Source organism: Carassius gibelio, chromosome B16, assembly GCF_023724105.1.
Source record: "Carassius gibelio isolate Cgi1373 ecotype wild population from Czech Republic chromosome B16, carGib1.2-hapl.c, whole genome shotgun sequence".
Lineage (NCBI taxonomy): Eukaryota > Metazoa > Chordata > Actinopteri > Cypriniformes > Cyprinidae > Carassius > Carassius gibelio.
The window spans coordinates 14,060,130-14,087,813 of record NC_068411.1 but is presented as its reverse complement, the minus strand read 5'-3'; the positions used below and the strand labels follow the sequence as shown (position 1 = coordinate 14,087,813).

Below are 27,684 nucleotides of genomic sequence, written 5' to 3'. Positions count from 1 at the left end.
ATTAAAATAGATACAAGTTAGTTTCATAGGAATACATGTTAAAACGGCTTGCCGTACCCTAAGTACCCATTTTCCGAATTCTTCCGACTTTCACATTTCCAGTTTAACCAGATAACATTTCTTGTTGGGGATCCCACAGCACTGAAGGCCATCCGGTTTCCATGTTGTCTGACTAAATGCGTTACAAAATAGCCTTTAGCTGTCTCCGTCGTGCGTTACCGTTGGCATTAAACCGTTTTATGCCGCGTTTTCTTGCTATGGAAGATTTCGTAGGATAACAAAGACCCTAAACCGGTCGGATCGTCATCAGTCCCTCTGGACAGCAGCGCATGCCGACCTCCTTCTTCACGGCATGAGCTGTGTCTCGCAGAGAGAGGAGGAGCCGCCACCGGTGCGTCGCGTATCGACTCCACTAGTTCCTCTGAGGCTGCCCTACTACACCATGGAACAAAAAGGATGGTGCTGTCCACAGCCTGCTTCGTACTGATAAAACAGTACAGAGGAGTCGTCTTATGACTTTTTATTTGATCGCCGTGGACGGAGCATTAAATGCAAGCATTTGGATCTAGCTGTACGCTCTCTAGCATCAGGCGAATTGTGCTTTCAGCGGTTTGTTGCCCCTTGTGTGGATTTGACGTCTGAGTACTGCTGGATGTTTGGGAAAAATCAAGTGAAAGCGGTTGCCATCATTGTCCAGCAAGATGGAGTGCTTAACCGAACTGGAGAAGTATAAGAAGTGAGTACTTTATAGTTGTTATGCGTTTGTTTTGGCACACTGGACAAACCTCATGAGAACCTACAAGCACAACAGATTTTAACCCGTTAGCCATTGAGCTACTTGGTTAACATTAGTCCTTGGCTGCTAACTTGCTAACCCACCGTTCACAGTGACCCGTTTTCACGGTTTTAGAGCATAAATCATTAGTCAGACCGTGAAATTATATTTTAGAAAAACGATATGGGAGATAACCAGTTGAGCTCAATAAATAAGTTAGCATATGAAGAAAAAAAAATCATATATGTTTCAAAAGGTGACCAGAGCGGCAGTTCACTTTGCAGTTAGCAAACGAGCTGAGCAGGGAGCCATCAATAAATGGAAATAAGGTTAATTTGAATAAAATGTAAAAAAATTTGTGGATAGAAAATTACAGCATGTCTAAGATAGTATTAGATAATACTGTAATGTCAATGTATATCGTGCTGTATGTTCAGGAAACACAAATGATAACCGATGCAGCGAGGCCTTCGTGCAGGCCTCAAATCCACGAGGTAAATTTGTTTTAGCTGCCCGCGGTTCAGGGTCAGAGGATCTACGCGTTGCCATTATAAACCAAGCATTCAGTGTTGGAGCTACTAGAGACTAACCTAAGGCCATACTCTTAGAGAACTCGAGTTTTTGACGTTGTGTTGTTATTGTCATCCACGTCAGACAAAATATTGAACACTGTAGACAAAATATTGCTAGGTGGTGCAAACAAATGTCACCCACATGCGCGTGAATGATCCTCTGCAGCTCTCATGCGTTTTATTCGTCCACTTTGACAAACCATATCGACGGTTCTTAATATTTGTTTTATTACAAGATCATCGATCAAGCTTTTACTATTGAACACAATCGATGTGATTATCCAGTGTTACCCATTTATGTCTGAAAACCAAGCGTGTTTCTTGATATTGTGCGTCCAGGGCAGTTTATCTTTCGCATTTGAGACAAAAGGCAGTTTGTCCTGCTGAGGCAGATAAGTGCTCTACTGCTCTTCCCTCCACTTTACTTCTGTATGTCACTGTAAGCGTAATGTTACAGATAACCATTTCAACAAAACTGTCGTTTTGAAAAGCACAATAAATGTACGACTTATTAGTAGTAGTAGAAGTAGTATTAAGAAGATATTTTTTATAATAATAATAAAAATGTTTCCAAAAAACAAACATTGAAATGAATGAATATTGCCTTTAACTGCAATATGAGCAGAATATAATTTTGTTAATGCAGACAATATACAATTTACCAGCCTGAAACATGGGGGAAATACTATGCCAAATATAGTATTTATAGTCATTAATATTCAACCAACATACCAATGTACAGCAGAATGCTGTAAAGTTTGCTTTGATGTCACCAAGGAATTGAAGATTTTACCCTTTCAAAATGTTTATAAGCTTATTTCTTTTATAGACCCAATCATGCAAAATTATATATTTTGTTGCATCTGAAAGTCAGCATGAAATTTTTTTATTTTCTAAATGCATATTAAAGACCTAATTGTAAACAATTCATCCATAATTTTTGTTAGACTTGTTGTAATGTTGTAACTGTATCTTCTGGTGAAAATTACAGACTTCATCACTACCACTTTTTCACTTCAACTTTAATATTGTCCTTTACCTGGGGTGCCTTTCCCATAATCATTGTTAGTTAACTATGGTCATTAGTTCCATTGAAGTCTATTGGTAATGATGAAACTTTTGGCCATAGTTGTTTTTGGGAAACAGACCCCAGATCAAAACAAATTTGTGGCCTGTTTTTGTGACCCACAAGTTGAGTGCCATTGGCCTAGACAGCATAAACACTGTTACCTTCTTATAAAAATAGATGCAACACTTCCAGTGGTGTATTTGTGAGGTTCTACAAAATTGTAACCTTTAAGTAATGAGAAACCTGAAGCCTTCATCTAGATAAATAATTACAAAAACAGTGGAAGACAAAATATATTTGCATCATGGAATCTACATTGCCTGAATGCAGTTATGCTGTATCTTCTCCATAGGTGTGACACCGTTTCAGTGAGCATACTACTCTGAGTTGGTTTGCCCCAGTGTTGCAGTTTCCTTCAAGCTGCTCAACATCAGCTCTGCCTCAAAATGGAGACTCTGTTGAATCAAGAGCTCAGGTACTCTCTCAGGTGTGGCTATAGAGTGGAATATGGTGCAAAAGCATTTGCTTAAACTGCCAGAAGAATGTTGATTTAAACAACTTTCACTTTTGGCTTTTGTTGGAACACATTCTTTGCAGTTTTGTTCTTCATAATTTTAATTGTAGAATTCAATGTTCATTTTGTCATCGGCCAATATATCTTATGCTCTTTATGTCAATGGACAATATGCAAGAATGTTAAGCCATGCTTCCCTGCAATTCTAATCCTGCTTCTCCAGTCCCATGCTAAATTTGGTTTTGCACTGTATTGAGGGATTTTAGATAACCAAGTGACTGCATATATAATATGTAGGGTTAAAAGATTTTAAAACCTTTTTTGCATTTCACCTTGCACTCTGCAGTTTAAAGTTATTTTAAAATAAAACTGTGAGATACCACAGCATTTTGTCTTGATATCCTTTGTTATTCAAGGAAAATCTATTCAGACCTGAATATTGTGGTGGACCGAGAATCTGTGGTCAGAATAGACAGTTCTTTTGTTATTCACGTTTATGTGCTGGACTTGCTTGAACTTGGACAAATGCATTTTTAATGAACTTGCCTTTTATGCAGTGTTCAGTATTTGAGCCTTTACACGAAATGTTATTTCACATGCTTGATTTTTTTATTTTAATTTTATGCTACTAGTGAGTATCATTAGGGCAGGGATCCTCAAATCTGGCCTACGAGATCCACTTTCCTGCAGAGTTTAGCTCTAACCCCAATCAAACACACCTGAGCATGCCAATCAATGTCTTCAGGATAATTAAAAAATCACAGGTAGGTGAGTTTGATCAGGGTTAGAGCTAAACTCTGCAGTGCATTGGCCCTCCAGGGCAATATTTGAGGAACCCTGCATTAGGAATAGGGATATCATTTTAGGGATATCACTGTTGCATTAGAATGACTAAAGTGGGTCACACATCAATTTTATAATATACTTGAATCTTGATGGTGCCATGATTCAAAAATATTAAATAGGGTCATGGTAGATTAAATATTGCCTATCTGACAGATATGAATGGCATGAGAATCCCCTCCCATTACTACTACTATCACTGTAGGGTGACTCCATTATGAAGGTCAAATAGAGAAATGGAGTCTCAAAGGAATATGTGACCTAGTTGTTGCTTTGTAGCTTCATTTAGGAGAAAACAGTCTGCTTGCTTGTTGTTGAAAGTGTGTCAGTTGTTTATTACATGAAGTAACTTCAAAAATAGGAAGTGATGTGAGTGAACTAGGGCTACATTGTGTTTCATAGACTTTTTTTTTTTTAACTATTAGTCCTTGACTTTTGGATGAAAGAGTGGTGTTATTTTCACAGCAGGTTTTAAATTTTCCTTGTAATGAGACTTTAAATTGACTGGACTAATGTTCTCCTTTTTTCTTTCCTTTCTTTTATGACAACAGGAAAGATGTGAAAGATTGTTCGGTAGGTGTATAATTCAGATATTTTGCTATTTTTGTTTCCATTAAATGTAAATAAACAACATGAAACGTGTTATGTACATGTGCATAAAATACTAATTCTAGAATTTTTTTCTATATATATATATCACTAGATCAAGGTGGAAAATCTTCCGAAGCAAGTCATATTCAAAGGCCTTGCACCTAGGGTCATATTGACAAACCATCTCCTGACTAAAGGAACCAAGGCAAATGTAAACCTTGAGGAACAGGGTCGACAAAAGGTCTCCTTCAGCTTCGCACAGACAAAAAAAACACGTCAAAATGTATTTCTAGCCCCACCAAGTCCGGAGAAATCTGCAAGTGAACATTCTTCTGCACTGCAAGCTGGACCTGTACCTACTCCAGATCTAGGAGGACAGAGTGATGAAACCAAGAATGTGGATACAAATACTCCAGCAGTTGGGGAGACCCACACAGCACCCGCCCCAGTATCCTTCCCTCTCAAATCAATACCTGTTCTTGGAAATATGCATTTTAAGAAACAGATTCTCAGCGTTACTGTTGCTGAGGATAACCCCATTGTCAGCACGGCCTCAGCAGAGATTTCAGAGCCAGTAGTCCCATCTGAGTCAGACAAAATTAGATCTTCAACCAAGGTTGAAACTGAAACCTCATTGCAACAGCCTCACAAGAACTCAGTCATTGATAGTTCCTCTGAAAAAGTTCTCAAAGAGGAAAACCCTCAGGAGAAAGTTGACTCATGTCGTAAAGGTCCTGTTTCTTCCCATATTGGGAAGGGAGATAAGGATACTTTCGTTATTTCTGAGCATGAGGAAAACATCAAATCACAACCTCGATCAGATAGCACACTTCCAGGTTCAGAATCTGATGGGGATTCAATCCGAACATCATCTAGCCATAAGTCTAGTGACCACAGAAATAAGATAAAATCTGAATGTCCGAGTAACGAAGCAAAAAGATCCTCTAATTCCAAAACTGAGGAGGCAGAAAAATCCAGGCATGATAGGAAAGATGATGAAAAGGGGTCAAGTCGTTCAAAATCTGAGCGCGACTCGAGGCACACCTCGTCAAGATCTTCTCGTTCTGATAGAGACAGAAGAAGGACCAAAAGTCGGTCACGGTCTAGATCTCGAGGCTGTCGAACTAGTTCCTATTCCAGGTCTGAAAGATCCAGGAGTGAGAGACAGTTAAGGTCAGATAGGTCACATTACCATGATTCTGAGCGGAGGTTTCATAGAAATTCTCCTCATCGTGAAAGGAGAGGCTCACGTTCACGAGCTGATGGCAGGTCTCGTGACAGCTCTGACTCAGAGGATGACCACCGGCGCATAAGGACTCGAGGTAGTGACTCAAGTCGATCCTCCACTTACTCTGGCTCGCAAAAAGACTCAAAATCATCAACTTACTCCAGATCGCACAGGGACTCAAAAACCACAGATCGTTCTCGATCCGAGTCAGACAAAAAGACTCAGCATTCAAAGTCCGAACAATCTCATTTGAAAGCTAGTGACTCTGAATCCAATAGAAAGAGCTCTCCTTACGCAGAAGCAGTTCATAGGAAATCCAGTGCCCACTCAAAATCTGAGATTAATGTTAAAACCTCAAATTCTAACCAAGCTACCTCATCCCGAACATCTGAGACAAAGGTCCATAAAAACAGCTCTGACTCTGATGAGGAGCACAGAAAAAGACGTCGGTCACAAGGATCAGACAGGTCATCTGTTTCTGGGACTTCATCTTCCAAAAAAACAGACTCAACAGATCACAACACTTTAAATAATGCTACTGGAACAGAGAGACAATCAAAAGACAGATCAAGTAATAACACAAAGCAGTCACAGTTAGCTCCCAGCCCAGTAACTCAGAAGGAATTCAGCAAAATTGATGACAACTCTATTTTGCCTAAATCTAAATGCATTTCTCAACAGGTGCATGAAGGTACGCATAAAGTTAATTTGTTTAAAACAAATCAACAAACTGAGCAACAAGCTCCAAATCAAGAACTTAGTAGTCTGAGAATATGCACAAATGTTCCTGAGAGTCAAAAGACAACTGAAAGTTTGGAATCCACTTCCATGACAAGTGGAAGTCTTGAAGTTAGAAGTTCCACTGATGAACCTGAAATGAACAATGAGATTCCAATCCAAAGTAAAGATCTGGCAGAAGAACCGACTGACTCATTTTGTGTAGGCCACACTCCCGATCAGGATTCAGAAGGATTGATGGCAGACCCTCTTTCTGTGAAAGAATTACCACCTGGAGGATGCTTGAAGTTTAACACTAAATTAGATGGTCCATCGCACATCACAGAGAGTGCTCAACTCTGTGAAAAAGATTCTGAGCAGCATTATGTGAATCCTGAACAACCCAGTAGTGGGATTTTGAAAAAGGATGGCAGTGCTAAAAAATCCAGATGGGACATTGTTGGTCAAGCCACTTCAGAAAATCAAAGCCCTTCAAAAATAGAGAGTCCAGATATGAAAAAGGACATTTTGGTAAAAAGAATAGAGTGGAACAATGATACTACCCTTGAAGATTCTTGTTCACAGAAACAGGACTCTGAATTACCAGTAGAAGAACAAATACGAGACACAACCTCAGCTGAATCTCATCAAAAAGTAAGTTCTCATGCATCTGACCTCGAAACCCAAAATACTCATGGTGAACTTATAAAACAGATTGTTGAAGATCCTCAATCAACAAGTGCCCCTGTTGCTAGTGATCTTCCCCTTAATTGCAGTTCTGGCAGTAAAGAGAAAGTCAATGACAAACCTAAGCCTGAAACTCAAGACCCTGATTCCTTAAACCATGATGGTAAATGCCACAGTGAGGACAGCGAGAGTGAAGAGTCTGATTCAGATTCAGATGATGGGCATGTTTCCTTAAAGCGGTTGCACTCTGTGGTGGTTGTGCCAAAAAATTCAACCATTGCTCTTGAGACAAATGACTTGACAGAACTGTCTCCTGGGTCCTCAGTATTTTCTGGGCAGCAACAGACTGATACACGTGAAAGCATTAATAGGGAATTTGCTTATGGCTTTAACAATCGGGAAAACCTTGAGGAATCCTCAGCTGCACTTTTTAAGGCCAGTGCACAAGTTGCAATGCTAAATCCAGATATTAAACGTGTCTCTTACCAATCGCAGAGCAACATGGTTGACAGCACCAGCCACTTGGAGGCTACCAGTGCTCATGTGGACAAGAACTGGAGTGCCCAAGAAAGACCAAATAGTGTCCAGATAAACCAAGCATCACTTCAGAGTTTTGAAAAGACTTTGCAACCTGAATCGGATCACCATCAAAACCATGATAGACCAGAAAGCTGGAATGGAAGGAAAGGAGGAAAGCAGCACTATGGGGAATCCACTGACTTCAACAGTGGGAAGGGTTATGGCTTAGCCTGGGACTTTAACCAGTCAGAACAGCCCAGCAGCACATTTCAGCAACCGGATAGCAGTCATAGCACTGAACACCCACCTCAACCAGGAATTGCTCTGTTTGATAGCGGTCACAGACACGGTCCATGGACTCAGCCTGCCATCTCTAAAACCAACAGACCAGTCAACGTGCATGTGCCTTTTCAGTATCATAATTCAGTTAATCAGATCCATCCAGACTCTTTAACCAATGATCACGATGACGACAGGGTAGTAGGGATCAAACAAGGATCTGTCCTGTCTGCTGATCTTCCTGGATCATCCCCATTTGTTCAAGCCCATGAGATAAGCAGCAATTGCAGCTTCACCACAGATAGCCAGAACATCTCGGAAGCCCCTAGAGAAGACAACCAAAAGCCACATCGAGGAAGGGGTCCACCTAAGAAGAGACGTCAAGAGTTTGAATCTGAATCGGATAATGAGGCAGAGGCTGGTCTGAGCAGTAAAAGGGAGTGTTTGGATGAGAGCTCAAGGGTTGTGAAAGATGGTAAGGAATCTTTACACCAAATTCAAGAGGTGGCGCGCCCACTGCTCAGTCTGAAAGAATTTGTGGATCCAGCTGTTTGGAGGGAAAAGGCAAAGCAGAAAAAAATGCCACCCTACTTTGACCTCATTGAAGAAAATTTATATCTGACTGAACGGTAAGTATATATTTTTCCCCTTTTATCCCTGGCAATTAAACTCATGTTCCCGGTGTTGACAGCGCCATGCTCCACTGTTTGCATTAAATATTTGTTTGTTCATTTAATTTGGTCTTTCCTAAAGCTCATAAAATCTGTTCTCTATCCTTACAGCAAGAAGAATAAGTCTCATCGAGACATTAAGCATATGCAGTGTGAGTGTGCTATCCTCTCAAGAGAAGAGCGTGCCCAAGGAATGATGGCTTGTGGGGAGGATTGCCTCAATCGCTTGCTGATGATTGAGTGGTAAATGTCTTGCTACTATATTATAATGTTTGCTTTATAGTATAGAGTGTCTGTAGTGAGACACTGTTATTAATATATCATGTTTATGTTTAGCTGCATGATAAATTGCAATGAAAAAAATTATTAAATGTGGTATTTTCATGTGCTTTCAGATGGAGCAGCATTTACTACACAGAGCCGTAGTTCACTGAGAAGCTACAAAAACAGCTGTCATTATCGCGAATGATTTCTTTAATTTCATAATCACGAGATTATTTCATATATTTTGTTTTTAGCTTGTCAATAGACCTCTGTGTAGTAAATGCTGCACCATCTGAAAGCATGTGAAAATACCACATTTAATAAAATGCTTTTACTCCAAACTCACTTCATAATGTCAATCCACGCGAGAGCGCCCTCTGCCCTTCTGATGGAGATTTACTACTGATCACAGAACTGGCTTTACTGATGAGATGCGCATGACAATCGCATTCGATTAATCATGCAACTCTATGTTTATGTTACTTGCTGATTTTATATTACTGGCACATTTCAGTAAGAGTATTGACAGAAAAATGTTTAAATTTTTTTTATCTTTTTCTGCTCTTTCAAGCTCTTCTCGGTGTTTAAATGGGGCATACTGCTCCAACAGGCGCTTTCAAATGAAGCAGCATGCAGACTTTGAGGTAATTTTGACTGAGAGCAAAGGCTGGGGCTTACGAGCAGCCAAAGATCTACAGCCGTAAGTACTATTTGCTTCAGCTAACAAATAAAAGACATAAAGAACGTATCTAATTAGCATTTTAAGTTACCTTTTTTTTGTAGGAACACCTTTGTTTTAGAGTACTGTGGAGAAGTTTTGGATCATCGGGAATTTAAGGCACGGGTGAAGGAGTATGCACGAAACAAGAACATTCACTATTATTTCATGGCTTTGAAAAATAATGAGGTGAGCTGTGAAATTAGTGCAAAAATAACAATTTGAAGTGTTTATGACTTCCATGAATAAAGACACATGAGCCTATGTCTCTATTTTGTCTGCAGATTATTGATGCGACTTTAAAAGGAAACTGTTCCCGCTTCATGAATCACAGCTGTGAACCCAATTGTGAAACTCAGAAAGTAAGTGCATATGATTTCCAGAGCTAGATCTGGATTGTTGTATAGTATATCTGCATAATTCTTCCAGTTCCAGTACATTGTTCAGAAAGGATGAGAAGCAGGATGTCAACAGAAAATGTAAATGTTAGGGATGTAACGATTTACTAATCTGAAGATTTTGATTCGATTCTATTCAAGATTTTGATTTCACGATTTAATTTCAAAATTAAAAAAAAAAAAAAAAATATATATATATATATATATATATATATATATATGTAAATTTAATGTGTCTTTTTATTATTGCTTGGACAAAATGCTGCACGTTTCTTTGTGAAATTGAAATATAACACTATGATAATATGTTAATATAGCACTTGCATATTATTGCTCTTTTGTTTGTTTTGATTGCTTCTATTGTCCTCATTTGTAAGTTGCTTTGGATAAATTGCAAAATTAAAATATAATGTAAATAACAAAACTAAATTTAAATTTTAAAACATAGCCTAAATCAAATAAGTAACACAATTAAAAATATCTCTTCATATAAACAAAACAAGGCTTTTTTGTCTGTGCTCTTAGCAGCTCTCAGTGATATGTGTCGGGTCCCCGCTATAATAGCAGCAACATTCACAAATGTTTACAGAACAAGCGGGAACCCAGTGTGCCTGTAGCTTTCTTTATTTCAGGTTTATCACGTGATAGAAAGTCTAAGGCCTTTTCAAGCCGAAGGGTAAACTCATCTAATCTGCGGCCTATTTTGCATCAAAGTAAGATCGATGTAAAGACACAAAGCACTGTCGTCAAATTAGCATTTTTAAACATTTGCTCACTAAAAAATTAATAATTTCTAATCAATGACTTTATAACCCCAAATAATCTGGATTTTATATTTCTAAATGAAACATGGCTAGAAGACAACTGCAGTGCAACAGTCCTTAATGAAGCAGCCCCTCCTAACTTCACTTACATGAGTGTTTGCAGGACTGTTAGGAGAGGTGGAGGTGTAGCTGCTCTATTTAAAGATGTCTATCAATGCAAACGTTATTTGGTCAGTACTTGTCTTTTGAATATCTAGAGATTGTGCTGAAAGGTGCTCCACGCATTCTGTTTATTATTATTTACCAGCCTCCGAAATGCTCTGCAATACCTTTGTTGAAGAGGTCACAGAAATGTTATCAATGATTTCCTCATAGTTTAACTTTTTTGCTATTGCAGGGGATTTCAATATTCACATAGATAATGCAAAAAACAAAACTACAAAAGAAATGATAACGGTTCTAAATACCTTTGACCCGATTCGGCATGTGCATGGACCCACACAAAGGTGGACACACTCTAGATATAATCATCAGTAGGGGTCTAAACATTTCATCCACTGTTATTAAGGACATAGCGCTATCTGATCACTTCTGTATTTTCTTTGATATATTGATCTCTGGTACCACTGAATCTAGATCTGGCCCTGTCAGAAGGAGATGGATAAACGAAAATACAAGTATACTATTTATGGAGACTATATCTTTAACACCAAGCATTTCTGCAGACTCTGTTGATATTCTCCTTGACTCCTTTAACTATGATATTGCTCCAATAATAGTCGGTAAGAAAACAAACAGACAAAAAATCAGCTTGGAGAAGATCAACAGCAGTTTAGACTATGAAAAGACAATGCAGAAAAGCCGAGCGGATGTGGCGGAAGACGAAACTTGAAATTCACTATAGCATCTATGAAGACAGCCTTCATGCTTTTAATGTGAAACTAGCCACAGCTAAACAGAATTTCTTCTCAGACCTTATAAACAGTAACTTAAGGGAAGTCGTGGACTAATGGTTAGAGAGTCAGACTTGCAATCAAAGGGTTGTGAGGCAGGGATTGTAGGTGGGGGGAGTGTATGTACAGTGCTCTCTCCACCTTCAATACCATGACTTAGGTGCCCTTGAGCAAGGCACTGAACCCCCAACTGCTCCCTGGGCGCCGCAGCATAAATGGCTGCCCACTGCTCCGGGTGTGTTTTCACGGTGTGTGTGTGTTCACTGCTGTGTGTGCGCACTTTGGATGGGTTAAAAGCAGAGCACGTCACGAATGAGCGCCTTAAACAACACTCGTACGCTATTTGCCACTGTTGAAAGACTGACAAACCCCCCCCAAGTCAGATTCCCAGTGAAATGATCTCAGACAGCAAATGCAATGAGTTTGCTCCCTTCATTTCTGAGAAGATCATCAATATCAGGAAGGCGATTGGCACATCCTCAAGAAATGCAGAGGTCAGACAGATTGGCCACAACATCAAAAAGATTCTATGTCTACTTTTGAAGCAATTGATAGCAAAATTGGAAGAAATAGTGCATCACCTAAAATCGTCAACCTGCAATTACTGATAATAGCAATCTTGATAACAGCATTTTGAGCAATTATAGACCAATATCTAATCTTCCTTTTTATAGGCAAAATTATAGAAAAGGTTGTTTTTAGTCACAAATACTTAAACTCAAATGGATACTCAGACAATTTTCAATCTGGTTTCCGACCGCATCACAGCACAGAGACAGCACACATTAAGATAATAAATGATATTTGCTTAAATTCTGACTCTGGCAAAACATCAATGCTGGTATTGCTAAATCTCAGTGCTGCGTTTGACATGGTCGATCATAACATACTACTAAAGAGACTGGAATACTGGGTCTGGCTTTCTGGGATGGTACTCAAATGGTTCAGGTCATACTTAGAAGGGAGAAGCTATTATGTGAGTCTAGGAGAGCATAATTCTAAGTGGACGTCCATGACATGCGGAGTCCCACAAGGGTCAGTTCTTGCACCACTCTTGTTTAGCCTGTATATGCTTCCACTAAGTCAAATAATGAGAAAGAACCAACTTGCCTATCAGAGCTATGCTGATGATACCCATATTTACCTAGCCTTATCTCCAAATGGCTACAGCCCCATTGACTCCCTCTGCCAATGTATTGGTGAAATTAAAAGTTGGATGTGCCGGAACTTTCTTCAGTTAAACAAGGAAAAAACTAAAGTCATTGCATTTGGAAACAAAGATGAAGTTTTCAAGGTGAATGCATACCTTGACTCTAGGGGTCAAACAACTAAAAATCAAGTCAGGAATCTTGGTGTGATTCTGGAGACAGACCTCAGTTTCAGTAGTCATGTCAAAGCAGTAACTAAATCAGCATACTATCATCTAAAAAAACATTGCAAGAATTAGATGTTTTGTTTCAGTCAAGACTTGGAGAAACTTGATCATGCCTTTATCGCCAGCAGGGTGGACTATTGTAATGGGCTCCTCACTGGCCTTCCCAAAAAGACCATTAGACAGCTGCAGCTCATCCAGAACGCTGCTGCCTGGATTCTGACTAGAACCAGAATATCTGAGCATATCACACCAGTCCTCAGGTCTTTACATTGGCTTCCAGTTACATTTAGTATTGATTTTAAAGTACTTTTACTCATTTATAAATCACTCAATGACCTAGGACCGAAATATATTGCAGATATGTTCACTGAATATAAACCTAACAGACCACTCAGATCATTAGGATTGAGTCAGTTAGAAATACCAAGGGTTCACACAAAACAAGGGGAGTCCGCCTTTAGTTACTATGAATGTAGTTGGAATCAGCTTCCAGAAGAGATCAGATGTGCTAAAACACTAGTCACATTTAAATCTAGACTCAAAACTGCTAAAAATCTGTTTAGCTGTGCATTTATTGAATGAGCACTGTGCTATGTCCGAACCGATTGCACTGTATTTTATGTAAAATCATTTTCTATTTTTAACCGTTTTAAATTCAGTTGAATAATTGTTCATTTTAAAAAATAATTTCCAAAGTTTTAAAATTGCTTGTTTTTATTTTTGTTTTATTATTTCTTCATTAATATTTTACTTTCTTTTATGTTAAGCACTTTGAATAACCATTTTGTACGAAATGTGCTATATAAATAAACTTGCCTTGCCTTGCCAAACTTGACTTTCCATTTCAAATTAGAGGGAACCACTTAAAGCGTTTACTTCGTTTCTGCTGTAAACAAAGCAGTGCTGTACTCATGAATTTTAATATGCATTATACAGGGGCAAGATGAAAAGAAAAAATACCAACTACACTTTTCTAAAGACATTAAGTTCCCCTCAGACATACATTCATATAAACTCCTACCCTAAATGAATCGTGATTTGTTTAGCATCTCAACCGATTTGAATAGTCACATATTTTAATCGATTTTCAACTTTGCGGTTAATCATTACATCCCTATTAAATGTGATCGTTCGTGTGATACTATCGAAGGGAGTGGGTCAAAATGGCAAACTCTTCCATCTACCAACCAATCAGTCAATTACCGAGGTCAGTTACTTATCCGGTAAAAGGTTATTTAGCCTCTGTATGTATCTCTATACATTTGTTGCCTCTGTAGGAATAGGTGCTTCTGGAACTTATGGAGCTTTTTATTTCAATGTAAAATCTGTTTTGCATTTCTAATCCATCACACCCTTTGCAGTGGACTGTAAATGGCCAGCTCCGAGTTGGCTTCTTCACCACCAAAGCTGTGACGGCTGGGTCAGAACTCACTTTTGATTATCAGTTCCAAAGATACGGGTAAAAGATCCAGTCGTTTCCTTTCATGTATAGGTTTGTTTTTCTTAAAATGAAACTCAACATGTTGATAATATCATATCTTGCTAATTTTGTCCACCAGTAAAGAGGCCCAGAAGTGTTTCTGTGGAGCTCCTAGCTGTCGAGGTTTAATTGGTGGAGAGACTCGAGTTAGTGTCCGAGCAGCAGGTGGGAAGAAACAGAGGGAGCGCTCACGGAAGAAAGAAACTGACAGTGCACTTACCACGGTGAGCAAGAGGAATCAATTATTGTGTTGCATCCAGCTACTGGAAATGACAAGAGAAAGGCAGAATAAACCCGGGAAGTGTTTTACATGTCAAGTCCATGACTCTGATATCATGTTTCAGTGATTAAATTTAGTCAGCATTTGCGCTTGAACAGTTGTGTTAACACTAGACGTAAATAACACATGGCCTGCCAGATTTTCAAATTGTTGTAGCAAAGTGTTATCTTAAACCAGCAGTACCAAAGCAATAATCTGGGTCAGCTTTGTTCTTGCTTGCATGTTAATTGCTCTGAGACTTTCAGGACTTGTTCCAGTCTACAAATAACACGGCTAATATATTCTGCATGCATTCAAGCTAATTGCATTTTGAGGTTTTTATGGCTTGTTTGAACTAGCACTCTTCATCTCTGGCACAGACCTGCACTAAGAAAGCAAACAACATTTAGAAACATCCTCCTGATCAAATTGAGTGACTTGAAATTAGAAGTGAGCTCTTGCCATGGTCACAGTTTGATCAAGATCAAAGAAAGATTTCTCCTGTGTTGCTGCTGCTGTCTAATTGGTTGAAATTGTTCTGCAGTTGGATGAAGAGCTGGAGGCTCTGCAGGAGAATGGAGAAGGCTTGTGCGGAGAGAAAGATGTGATCTCACTCTGCAGGCTCATGGTGCGAGTGGAGACAATGGAGCAGCGACTCACCTGCCTTAAACTCATCCAGGTATACAGCAAAACGGTCACTTTAAGATGTGTGTGATTTATTGCACAGCGTAGTTTTGCATTGAGCATTTAAAAATGACTGACAACTGGTCTTATAATTTTTTTTTGCATGTCTTTGCAGAATACCCAGAATCCCTTGTGCCTGAAGCAGTTTTTGGATCACCACGGCCTCTCGCTGCTGTGGATATTTATGGTTGAACTTTCTGAGGCTAAGAGCAACTCTGTAAACAACATTAAACTACAGCTGGAGGTAAGAGTTCAAAACACACACACACATTTAGGGGAATTTAAGAGCAGATTCCCAAGCAAATGAGTGATTTTAATAAAGATTTTCCTCAAGCAAAATCCAGAAATTCATAGTGGTCTGATACTTTAGCAAATGTAGCTTAATTAGGGTATGGCTGTATGTAGTTTTGAACAAAAAATTTGGGTGCTGTCTCCTAAAGCTAAACTTTTTTTGTTTTGTTTGGTAAAATTCTTAGATAATGAAGGCTCTGGCAGTGCTTCCCATCTCAACGAAGAATATGCTGGAGGAGAGTCGAGTGCTGCAGTTTATCCAGCGCTGGGCTCAAAGCCGGCCACTCAGCCAACCGGCAGAACAGGATGGCTACTCCAGTGAGAGCACTTCACGTGCCCAAACGCCCCTCAACACCCCTGATGGTCCGCCAGCCAAGCTGGCTTCTGAGTTGGATGGGGACACTCCCAAGCGAGCAGTCTACCGTAGGTTGAAGATCATCAGTGAAAACAGTCTGGATAGCGCCATTTCCGATGTTAGTAAAGCTTCGGATGGGAAAGAAGAGGAGGATGAGGAAGAGGGAGAGATGGAGGATGAGACTTCACAATTGGAAGCCACAATAGAAAGGGAGGTTAAAGTGGAAAACAGTGAGGCGCCTTCTGAGATTCAAGCTGAGCCTGAGCCCGAATTGAAACAGGAGCTCCCTGAAACAGAAGAAGTCACACATTCAACGCCAGCGGCCACTGGCAGTGAGGGAGAGACACTTGAAACACAAGAACCTGAAGAAAAACCCACCCTTAAGCATGAAGAACAACTGGAGGATGAAAAGATCGTGGAGGAGACCAAGAGCGAGGAGCCATCAGAGTCCCAGGTGGAGTCAGCAACAGTTGAAGATGCCCCTTCAGTCACGGACACCACATCTGCAGCGGACAATAGCAATGATGTAGTTGCTGAAGTGGAAACCCCCATGGAGTCACAGGAGGAAAACGCATCGTCTGAACAATGCAGCTCCGAAGGGAATGAAAGTTGCAGCACTGCAGAAATCACACCCACGCAACCATCAGAAATTATAATGGAGATCACATCCTCCGAACCTACAGCTGTTTCGGTAGAGAGCGCACCCACAGAATCTCCGTCTGCCTCTGTGGAGACCACTCCACCCGAATCTGCTGCCGTTTCTACTGAAAACGTATCATCAGAGGCTGCCGTAGCTGCCGGTTCTGCAGATGCGCCGGCCCTGGCTAATGTGGCTGTTCCAGCAGAGGGCGCTGCAGTGGGGACGCCCTCTCAAGATGAGGAGGAAGGTGTTTCTGATGTGGAGAGCGAGCGCAGTCAGGAGCCACAAGTTCGAGCTTCCGATATCAGTGACATGGCCGCCCGGCTGCTGGACAGTTGGAAAGACTTAAAGGCAAGAATAAGATTTGTTAAAAGTAGGGATGCACCGATATCTTTTATAAAGACCAAGTATTGATACTTTATGGTTCTCTCCCAATTTGCAAGTACATTACAGTGGGACTGATCATTTGAGGTAGAGTGTTTGATAAAGAGTCCAAAAAACATACTTCGTTTTTGTGTATGTTAGGGTATGCATACAGAGTTTCAAGAATAGAAAAGCCTCATACACTGAAACTTATAATGCATGTATCGACCACCTGATTTCGCACAATTTATCAGATGGAGTATACTTGAAAGTCTATGTTTTCAGCCTTATGCATATGCTAAGCAATACGCATAAAAACAGAGTATGCTTTAACTCTGTGTATCACTTCTTAAATATAATTGTGTATTTGATCATGTTGGATCACAAATAAACGTTATTTATTTATTTTTTTTTTTTCTCTCAGGAAGTTTACAGGATACCAAAGAAGAGCCAGGTTGAAAAAGAGTCAAGTGGTATGTCAAGAACGCATCATACTTCGGCCTAGTTTATTTTGAACCACTTAATATGTTTTTTGTAATAACCTCTTGATTAATCCTTTGTTTTCCTCAAATAGATCGCAGTCGAGACCGAGAAGCCCTGATGACCCCTCGCACACCTTCAAGCAGTCGAGAGAGAGAGCGAGAAAGAGAGAAGGAGCGCGATCGGGATCGAGACCGGGACAGAGACTGGGAGCGTGAACGGGACTGGGAACGTGAGCGAGACCGAGAGAGGGATGGCGAGAGATCGTCTCTTCGCAGTGCAGATAGAAAAAGACGACGAGGCTCCACATCCCCTCTACCTCCTTCAGCCTATGAGAGGGGCCGCAGAAATGATGACCGGTAAGATTTTAGATGCAGTTTTTTTTATGCCTTCATTGTGATAGGATAGTATTGAGGAGACTGGAAGTGAAGTGGGAGAGAGAGAGAGGGGGTGGGATTACTCACCCCAGGACGCCTGTGGTGTGCTGCTCACAAGGCTATCTGGTCAACAAGACAATCATTCGAATACATAAAATTCTGTAATTATTTAATCACTCATGTTGTTCCGAAAACCTACAAGCTTAATGGCAAAAATAGAGAAAGTGTTTGGAATAGCATTAATACATTTTCATTCATAGGTGACCGGTGCTAGCAAAATGAGTCTCACTGAGCAAATTTTCAAAAATGAGTTTTTTATTTCACATTAAAAATCTTTCTAAATTATTTGTTGGAATGGGACAAAAAAATGACAGTTTTCTGAAGGTTCCAAAGCAAAATCACAGAAAACTCCTACTTCCTACTCTTCCTTTCTTAATATTAATGACTATATTAATAACCACAATATAGCCACTTTGTTTTATTTTCTTTATTAAAAATAAGAACAGATAAAAATAAATAAATAATATAGAACAAATATAAGAAAGAAACAAATTGGCCTATTGCACTACTTTTTTTATTTTACATCATAAAACATTCAAATAACGAAAACAAATAATCAAATGTAAAAACCAGTGTGTTTATTACAAATAATTTGATTTATGAAATCTACAAAAGCAATCAAGAGCAGTGATCTTTTTTTTTATTGTTTAGCATTGAGACATACGGACTGTATAGTAAATCCTGGGGCCTGTTTCATAAAATGAGTTTACCAAATAAGCAAGGTTTATTTCAGTTAGTCTGACTTGTTGTCAGTTGAGTTAGTTCAAAATAAGTCAGACTAACTGAAATAAGCCTGGCTTGTTTGGGAAACCTGTTTTATGAAACAGCCCCTGCACAGATCTAATGTAATGTGACACATCAGATGTTTTTCCCCAAACATTTACTAAAGACATAACCAATTATGTTTGCTTGAATAGCCTACTTAAATAATGTAATTGTGTATACACTGTGTGTATATTTATCGGGATGGCTCGCTAGCGGAGGCACCTTTATGTGCGCGATTCATATGTCAGTCAGCGGCAGTACAAGAAGGGAGCAGAGAAAAGGGTACTCCTCTTAGAAAACATACAAACAAAAATCATTTTAGATGTTTAATCACTATTTGGAGCATTGGTATCGCTAGACAAGGACTTTAATTGACTTGTTTTGTTGAAAAACCAGCTCAAAATTTGCCTGTGCGCATTCCAACTTGTTTCGCCAACATGGGTCACCGATTTCCATGTTCAAAGTGTGGTTACTGAAACCTAGATCTTCCTCCATTATTTCTGTAGTTATGAGCAGTCCGGCAGCAAGAAGAAACTCCACACCAAAGAGTCTCGTAACAAGCTGTCTACTGAGGAACGACGAAAGCTCTTTGAGCAGGAAGTGGCCCAGCGGGAGGCCCTGAAACAACAACAACAACAACAACAACAACAACAACAGCAGCAACAACAACAACAGCAGCAACAACAACTACAACAACAACAGCAATTACAAACTCTTGCATTTAACCCACTGGCCTACACCTCCAGTCCAAACTTCATGGCCTACCCGCCTGGATACCCTATCCAGACCTACGTGGATCCCACCAATCCCAATGCAGGAAAAGTGCTTTTGCCCACGCCTGCTGTAGAGCCTCTTTGTGTCACCCCAGCTCCTGGTACATTCGAACAAACACCTACTCAGCCTATCATATCAGATCTAGCTTCGCCCTCTTCCACCACCATGCAGGCCGGACCTGCCTCCAGCTTGGCACATATCCCTGCCTCTCTGGAGCTTTCCTCTGGCACGCAGACTCAGCAGTATGTCCAGCCTGCTGTGTCTGCACAGGACCCGAATGTGGCCGTCCTGTCTGTGCCTGCGCAAACAGCCAGCCCACAGATCCAGGGTCAGCAGGGTTACACCACGCTCTGGGACCCCAACACACAGCAAGCGGTCACGGTGCAGACGCAGCCAACTCAGCAGTACTCCACCACGCCACAGCCTCAGACGGCCATCTACTATCAGGGCCAGCCCTGCCAGGCCATCTATAGCATTCCTGCAGGCTACCCACAAACCAACACTCCTGTCATACAGGTTGGACACCAATACTTTCCTTCCAATCCTCATTCTCACATAGTCAACTGATAAAAACAGCATAGAATGTTTATATAAGCCATTCAACAGTTAATAGCCATAATATGAAATGAAATGAACTAGTCTGTGTTTGCATTTGTCATTTAAACATTTTCTACCGCAGTGCAATCTGCAATCACACTTTGTTTCCAACAAAGAAAAGGCAGTTGGAAAAAAATAGTTCTGCAAAAGTCCATCTGTTTTCTAAATCAGTGTAAAAAAAAAAAAAAAAAAAACCTTCCTGACCTTTTTGCATCTGAAAACACCAAAAAATATCTGTTGCTGCGTATGCTTCATTGTGACCTTAAACATGCTGGTTTACATATATCCTAAAAGTTCTCAAAACATTGGCTTTTTTTTTTATAAATGAGAACAGTTTTCACAAAGATCACAAATGGGACTAGTGCTGTGAAATATGAATGTAATCGCTGTCACACACTAGTGTATCTGACGCTCAGTGCATAACCTCTTTATGTATCCAGTGTTTTTTTTTGAGTGAACACTTCTTTCTAAAGTAGTATAATGACGGCTGCTAAGCATTACGCTTGTATTCGTGTGCAGACATACACTGAGCCGGCTGCCGGTTACCTACATGGGCAGCAGGTGTACACGGGTCATCAGCAGGGTGTGGTTGTGCAGCAGGGAGGCACGGTCACCACCATTGTCACATCTCAGGCTGTTCAACAGGTATGTAACTCCTCCTTTCACCAGATGAGGGTGCTGTTACTCTCTCTCACTCACGCCATCTTTTTTTCTAAGCATTCCTTTGTCTCCTTAATTGTTCGTGCAGAAATGCTGGGACTTAGAATTGGAATTTTGAAGTAATTTTATAGTTGAATAGTTTATACATACACATAATCAATTAATGAAATGTATACAAGATGCCCCCCCCCCCATGTTTTATTACCAAAAATTAAATAAGCTGGCTTTAACAAGCTGTACTATTGAAGGATGAATCAATCCATGAAAAGATATTTAAAAAAATTAGGCCTGTTTGCACCAACACATGGTAATTATAATGATAAAGATATCGTTTTAAAAATCATTCTAAATTTAAAAGAATAGCAGAGTCCACAACACATCTATAATGATGATGACATGATAGCTAACGGCCATTACTCATGCACAAACCTAGTAGAAAGACAAAAACAAAATGTAATAAGGTTGTAAACTGTTTCAGGTTTTGCACATAAATCTGATGCAGAAACTATGTTATTAATTGGCATAGTTAATATGGTCACATGGTCTATACTGTAGTATCAAGTTCTTGCTAGACTGCTTGTAATGAGTATTTTACAGCGTTCCAGTTACCCTAAACATGCTGACTAACCTCTCCTGAACTGTGATTCACCACAGGAAATGCTCGTACCCAACAGCATCATTGATCTACCACCCCCTTCCCCTCCCAAACCTAAAACAATTATCTTGCCTCCCGGTTGGAAAGTGGCGCGAGACCCAGAGGGCAGAATCTATTACTACCACATCATCACCAGGTATGAATGGTTCTTTATTATACAAGCAATCTGTATATAATTAGAACAGAATTAAACCTTAGTTTAATCAATTAAACTTTGATGTCATCAGCATGGACTGATCTAATGAGTTAAGACCACGTCTGCCTTTGTCTTATTGCAATCGCTTCACTATAAGTACGTGATGAAATGCAATTTCTCTTTCAGGCAAACACAGTGGGATCCTCCCAGCTGGGATGGGACTACAGATGAAGCCAGTGTAGAACACGAGGCTGAGATGGACCTCGGGACACCCACATATGATGAAAATCCTTCAAAGGTATTATCAATTCCTTATGCTTAGGGAAATATCATAGGATTTTCATCAACCTTAACTTTGAACCCTGATCCACCCACCCCATTTATGAAAATCAAAGATAAGACAGGTAATTCAGAAATTGTCGCCATGTTGATGGAACCACCTCAATCATATTAACATATGGCTGCCCATAATTACGTATCGGGACATTTGTTACTCATTTTACATGCAAAGAAGTAAAAGGGATAGTTACCCAGAAATGAAAATTCTCTCATTAATTACTCAACCTCATGTCGTTCCACACCCGTAAGACCTTCGTTCATCTTTGGGACACAAAATGAAATCCGAGAGATTTCTGCCCCTCCATAAGCAGCTAGGGGAAAGATCATGTTCAAAGCCCAGAAAGGTAGTAAGTACATAATAATCGGTTCAGCCTTAATTTTATGAAGCTATGAGAATACTTTTTGTCCACATAGAAAACAACAATTATTACTTTATTCAACAATTTCTTCTCTTCCATGTCAGTCTCCGCCACACATTCACAAGAGTACCACAACGCATGCGTGTGCATCGCTCAACTTGAAAACACGGTGCAGCACATCTGGGTTCTACACCAGAATTCTGGCACATGCGTCAGTGGCATCACATTCAATCATGGTGGTGCTCTTGGCAATGCGTGTCAAAGACTGACATGGAAGAGAAGAAATTGTTGAATAAAGTCGTTATTTTTGTTTGCGCCGAAAAGTATTCTCATAGTTTCATGAAATAAAGATTGGACCACTGATGTCACATTGTACTGTGCATATTTAAACAATGTCCTTACTACCTTTCTGGGCCTTAAACATGGTAGTTGCTTGCTGTCTGTGCAGGGTCAGAGAGCTCTCGGATTTCATCAAAGAAATCTTAATTTGTGTTTCCGAAGATGAATTATGAGATCTTAAGGGTTTGGAATGACTGAATTAAATTTTTGGGGGAACTATCCCTTTAAGAACAGAGATCATTTGAATATAAATATGTTAAAGGTACAGTAACAAAAACGTCACGCTAAAGGATTCCTGAATATTTTAAGATATGAAATATCAATCCCTTTTCCCCTGAAGTTCACAATGTTAAATAATTCAAATGTGTGGAATGAATGCTCTTCTTTATTTTAAATAATATTTATTCTATTCGTATAAAAATAACAAATAAAGAAAACAATCTGTCAGTAGTAAGAAACAAAGAAATAAATTAGATTTTTTTTTTTTTTTTTTAAAGCAATGTTTTTTTAGGTTAATAGGTGGGATAGGTTTTTTTTTTTTTTTTTTGTGACAATATTGCTGTTATATACACAGTCCGATTACTTTCCTATGACAAAACCCATCTGTATTTACATTAATACCTTACCAAGACGGATATTTTGACCAGGACATGCATTTAACCATTCTTGCATGCAGCAAAATTACCATGAGGCAGCATATGAACACACATGTGTCTGAGCGTATGAAGCAGCCTTTCAGACATTGCTGGTACCATATTAAGTACCAAATAATGTGAAAAAACCTGGTATTTGTATGTTTTTGATTGATTTAATATTGAATAAGTATCAAATACTGGTCATTTTAGTTCACTTTAGTACACATGTAGGACCTGAGACTGTCCCAGCCTCTCTGGATAATTGAAGATGTTGTTCCAGCCATCTACGATGGAATGGTTCACAGCTGGTGCTCATCCACAGAGAAAAGCAATTTGGAGTTCGGAGGAAAACACTTTACCTCAGTGTTTAAAGGCATCAGCTTTTAAGACGCATCCATTTGATTCAAATACATAAGAGGTCTGACCGGGCCAATCCAAACTGAAACATGAAGTCAAGAGCAAGTCACAATAAACATTGTTTTAAAGTCATGTCATTTCACAGGTCATAACCATCTTGATCTGTGTTCTCCTCTGTCCTCCCTCCCCCATCACCCCACTCTGCCTTTCTTTCCTCATTCTCTCTCTCTCTCAGAGTTTTGCTGGCGTTTTCTCTGGCTCTCTTTGATGCTAATCAAACCCAGCTGTTAAAACTGTATTCATTTATACGTGGTTTCTCTTGGATGTTGAACTGTGCAGAATCTCTTTTGTCTTTTCAACAATCACCCTCTCAATTTAGACTTCAAAATATCTTAACTATTAAACTTTTAACAGATTTTGTTACCAAAGGGTTTTATTGTCTGTTGTCAGTATGTAAGCATTTGCTCTGATGTGCACTGGTTTGGCCTTTGGGTTTCTTTCTGGGACCTTGTGACAATGAATATTGACAGTCTTGGCATTGATTCAACATAAAGTCTCATTCATGTCATATCGGCTGCCTAAGGGGACTCTAGGAGTTGCGTTGTTTAATGTTATTCGTTGTAGAATTTAGACTCCCAAGTATGTTTTGGAAAAGAATGTTTAAACAATGTCTAGATTAGATACTCTCACATGAGTAATACGTCAAATAAACTGTCAGTATTCTCAGTATATACATTCACTTGTTGGTTTTTTGTTTGACCTCTTTGCACAGTTCTCTACAAAGACCGCCGAGGCAGACACGTCCAGTGAGCTGGCCAAAAAAAGCAAAGAAGTCTTCCGCAAGGAGGTGAGCTTTAGATTCTCTTGGGTTTTTTACCTAATAATTATAGCGGTAGCTCATGTGTGTCCAACTCGTCTAACTTTTCAATTTCTCCTGCTTATCATTTCAGATGTCGCAGTTTATTGTGCAATGCCTTAATCCGTACCGCAAGCCAGACTGCAAGCTGGGCCGTATCAGTAACACAGAAGACTTCAAACATCTCGCTAGAAAGGTAACGCGTGTCTCTGTATGCTTTTCAAAAATGCACATTCTTGTGTTATTGTTTTATGTAATCTTGTTGAATGCTCATATATAGATAAGACCATTAAAGTGCCTATAACCATATGCACCTAGACAGACATCTTTGGGTCATGCACTTTTTCTTTTTCCTCCTTGTCTTTTAAAACTATATAACAGGAGCAGAGACAGATCTTTTCCTCCATATTGTGATGTACATCCAAATAAAATGGATTAATGAAAATAAAAAAAAATTAAAAAGTGTCATACTATCGCTGATTAATCGGCGGTAAATTCCATCAGGTGCGTGATTTCACATAGAGAAGTGTTACTACACTGAGTCGTTGTTAACTGACAAGCTGCGCAAATCCATGTTCATTATCAGCTTGGATTTACGCAGCTTGTCAGTTAACAACGGCTTCATGTAGTAACAGCTGCTCTTTGTGAAATCACGCACCTGATGGAATTCCAAACCTGTAAAACTTTGTTCATCTTCGGAACTCATTTTAAGATATTTTGGATGAAAACCGGGAGGCTTGTGACTGTCCCATAGACTGCCAAGTAAATTACCGTATTTTCCGGACTATAAGTCGCACTTTTTTTCATAGTTTGGCTGGTCCTGCGACTTATAGTCAGGTGCGACTTATTTATCAAAATTAATTTGACCTGAACCAAGAGAAATGAACTAACAGAAAACATTACCGTCTACAGCCGCGAGAGGGCGCTCTATGCTGTCAGAGATGCTGCTCAGTGCTCCTGTAGTCTACACTTGATATCATAGAGCGCCCTCTCGCGGCTGTAAACGGTAATGTATTCTCTTGGTTCTTGGGTCTAAATAAATGCGACTTATAGTCCGAAAAATACGGTACTGTAACGGTATGAAGCGACAAGAATACTTTTTGTATGCGAATAAAAAAAAAATAATGATTTTATACAACAATTTGTCTCCTCTGTGTCTCTCGGCATCACGGTAGCACCATTTTAGAGAATATGAGCTGAATGCAGGCAGCGTACACTTCGGGTTCTGTGTCAGCCGTGCCACAAGGATACGTTTTCTATGTGTATTGACGCTTTGATTTGAAAGAAAACAGCGCATCGGTAACACAGTTCACAGTCACAGGAAGGAGGCGGCAGGAACCGGCGAACATTCAAATAAAACTTTAATAAAAAAATAAACCCAATACAGCGCGACAGCCCATCGCGGACGACTGTTGCGCACAAACAGAACCAAAACACAAAATAGGCCTGGTCCTCTCTCATCCAACACTGTTCAGACTCCTGTTTTTATCCTTCCGCCTCCATGGCTCTTGGATCCGCCCCACTTGTTACAGCATCCTTGTGGCGCGGCTGACACAGAATAGCTGCTTGCGTTCAGCTCGTAATTCCCAAAATGGTGCTGCGGAGACACAGAGGAGACAAATTGTTGAATAAAGTCATTATTTTTGTTTTATTTGCATATAAAGCAAATGTTGACAAAGTTGGTCAAAAAAAGTTTTTTGTTATAGTTTTCATTAAGGAAAATCAAATTAATCTGTATCCCTTTAAAATGGAGAAATACTTGTTTTTGAAATACAGTGCGGTCACGGAAGTCTTTCATTCAATTGTCTGTTCACAGCTGACTCATGGGGTGATGAACAAGGAACTGAAGTCTTGCAAGAACCCCGAAGACCTTGAATGCAACGAGAACGTCAAACACAAGACCAAGGAGTACATCAAGAAGTACATGCAGAAGTTTGGCACTGTGTACCGGCCCAAGGAAGACACCGAGCTGGACTAACTAGCCTGAAGCAAACTGAGGAGCCTCCTGGCAGCTCTTTCCAACTGAACACCTCTGGCCTGAACAGTTTTGGTGTGTGTCAGAACAGGGCAGCTCAAGCTCGAGTCCTGTTGTTTTGACCCTCTGACCTTCTAACTATGTCCTAAATGCTGCTCTGGGAGGGGGCGTTGCCTGAGCTGTCCCGCACGGGACAGTTTTTATGACGAGATAAACTGCTGCGGTATGAAGCGTGGAGGACGTAAACCAAGGGTGCTACTCAGACTCTTTCCAAGATCTTTTTAGTCTTCTCAAAATTATCTCTAAGCCAAGTCTCATTAATTGGAAAAAGAGGATCATCTTAAACTCTGTTCTAGATGGGGAGGGAGGGGGGGGGGGGGGTAAATAAGTGGACCATAAAAATAATTTTCCCTTGCCACCCCACTCCATTACTGTTAATTGTTACCAAGGGCTTTTGTTAGCTTGCCTGCTCTGCTAAAGGTCCAATCCCTCACTGATGGTAGTCGAGAAAAGAAAGAAGGAAGGAGAAAGACAGATTCTAAGGATTATATCTCAGATAAATACCCACAGAACATGGGTTTTTATTGATTTTAGAGTTTCAAATAGAAGTGTGCAGGTCTGTGATCTAACCCCATTTGCCCTAGTCTGGTTTCTTCTCTCGACTGGGTGGAAGGTTATGTAGCAATGATATTTTATCAAGGTCTTTCACACTGTTTTTACATTAAAAATTTTATTCATGTCACAAAGGCAAATGTGAAGCCCTCCCGGCAGTTTGTAGCCTTTTTTTTTTTTTGGCCATCGTGTAAGGATTGATCAGGTTTACTATCCCATAAGCTCTGGCCATTAATCAACTCACACCACCTTATTAACCTGCATTAAATCTCATTCAAAAAATGTATTATATTGCTTTATATGTGAATATATTGAGAGTTAGTTTTTGAGACCAGTAGCAGAGACTTTGTAAAATGACTGTGGGGGTCCACGATGTCTTGTGTACATATGTCCAATTATGCCAGACTGGTAAAACGGGATTGGGAGGATACGACTAGATCCGAGTCCTCTGTCCCATCGGCGTGATTTTGGTGTTCCTACATCAAGCAGAATTCCACACTCTCCCACGGCTCCATATGTTGGGTTGGGTTTTAAAGGTGGGGTGTTGTTTCTTTTTCCCTTGCTTTCTCTGTGGAAAGTTTTTTTTTTTTTTGTACAAATAGGAGTCTTGCCCCACTCCACTGTAAGTACTGTGCAAGCACATTGTCATACTGAGTGTAAAAACATTTTAAGATAAAATAAACTGTTTTCTAAAATGAA

General features: G+C 39.8%; 1 protein-coding gene across 2 annotated transcripts; it reads left to right on the top strand.

Moving 5' to 3' along the window:
• The first annotated feature begins 135 nt into the window (after window positions 1–135).
• On the top strand, window positions 136–27,684 carry setd2 (SET domain containing 2, histone lysine methyltransferase). Of its 2 annotated transcripts, none has more exons than XM_052579681.1 (22): window positions 136–736; window positions 2,769–2,891; window positions 4,325–4,346; window positions 4,477–8,423; window positions 8,577–8,708; window positions 9,301–9,429; window positions 9,513–9,636; window positions 9,732–9,809; window positions 14,299–14,396; window positions 14,497–14,641; window positions 15,221–15,355; window positions 15,476–15,604; window positions 15,837–16,997; window positions 17,434–17,482; window positions 17,584–17,848; window positions 19,198–19,981; window positions 20,582–20,707; window positions 21,377–21,513; window positions 21,700–21,811; window positions 24,315–24,389; window positions 24,493–24,594; window positions 26,215–27,684. In XM_052579681.1, the coding sequence occupies exons 2-22, from the start codon at window positions 2,863–2,865 to the stop codon at window positions 26,374–26,376; spliced, it is 7,941 nt and encodes a 2,646-aa protein (XP_052435641.1). In that variant the 5' UTR covers window positions 136–736; window positions 2,769–2,862; the 3' UTR covers window positions 26,377–27,684. The 2 variants fall into 2 exon arrangements, with proteins under 2 accessions (XP_052435641.1, XP_052435640.1); XM_052579680.1 differs by having other exon boundaries at window positions 356–736; window positions 2,769–2,903.

Bases quoted from the DNA above. Each gene is read 5' to 3' on its own strand.
- setd2 (XM_052579680.1), top strand. From the start codon at position 2,863: ATGGAGACTCTGTTGAATCAAGAGCTCAGGTACTCTCTCAG. The intron at 9,637-9,731 runs GTGAGCTGTGAA...TTTTGTCTGCAG, and splicing joins TGGCTTTGAAAAATAATGAG to ATTATTGATGCGACTTTAAA. The intron at 21,514-21,699 runs GTATGAATGGTT...TTTCTCTTTCAG, and splicing joins TACTACCACATCATCACCAG to GCAAACACAGTGGGATCCTC.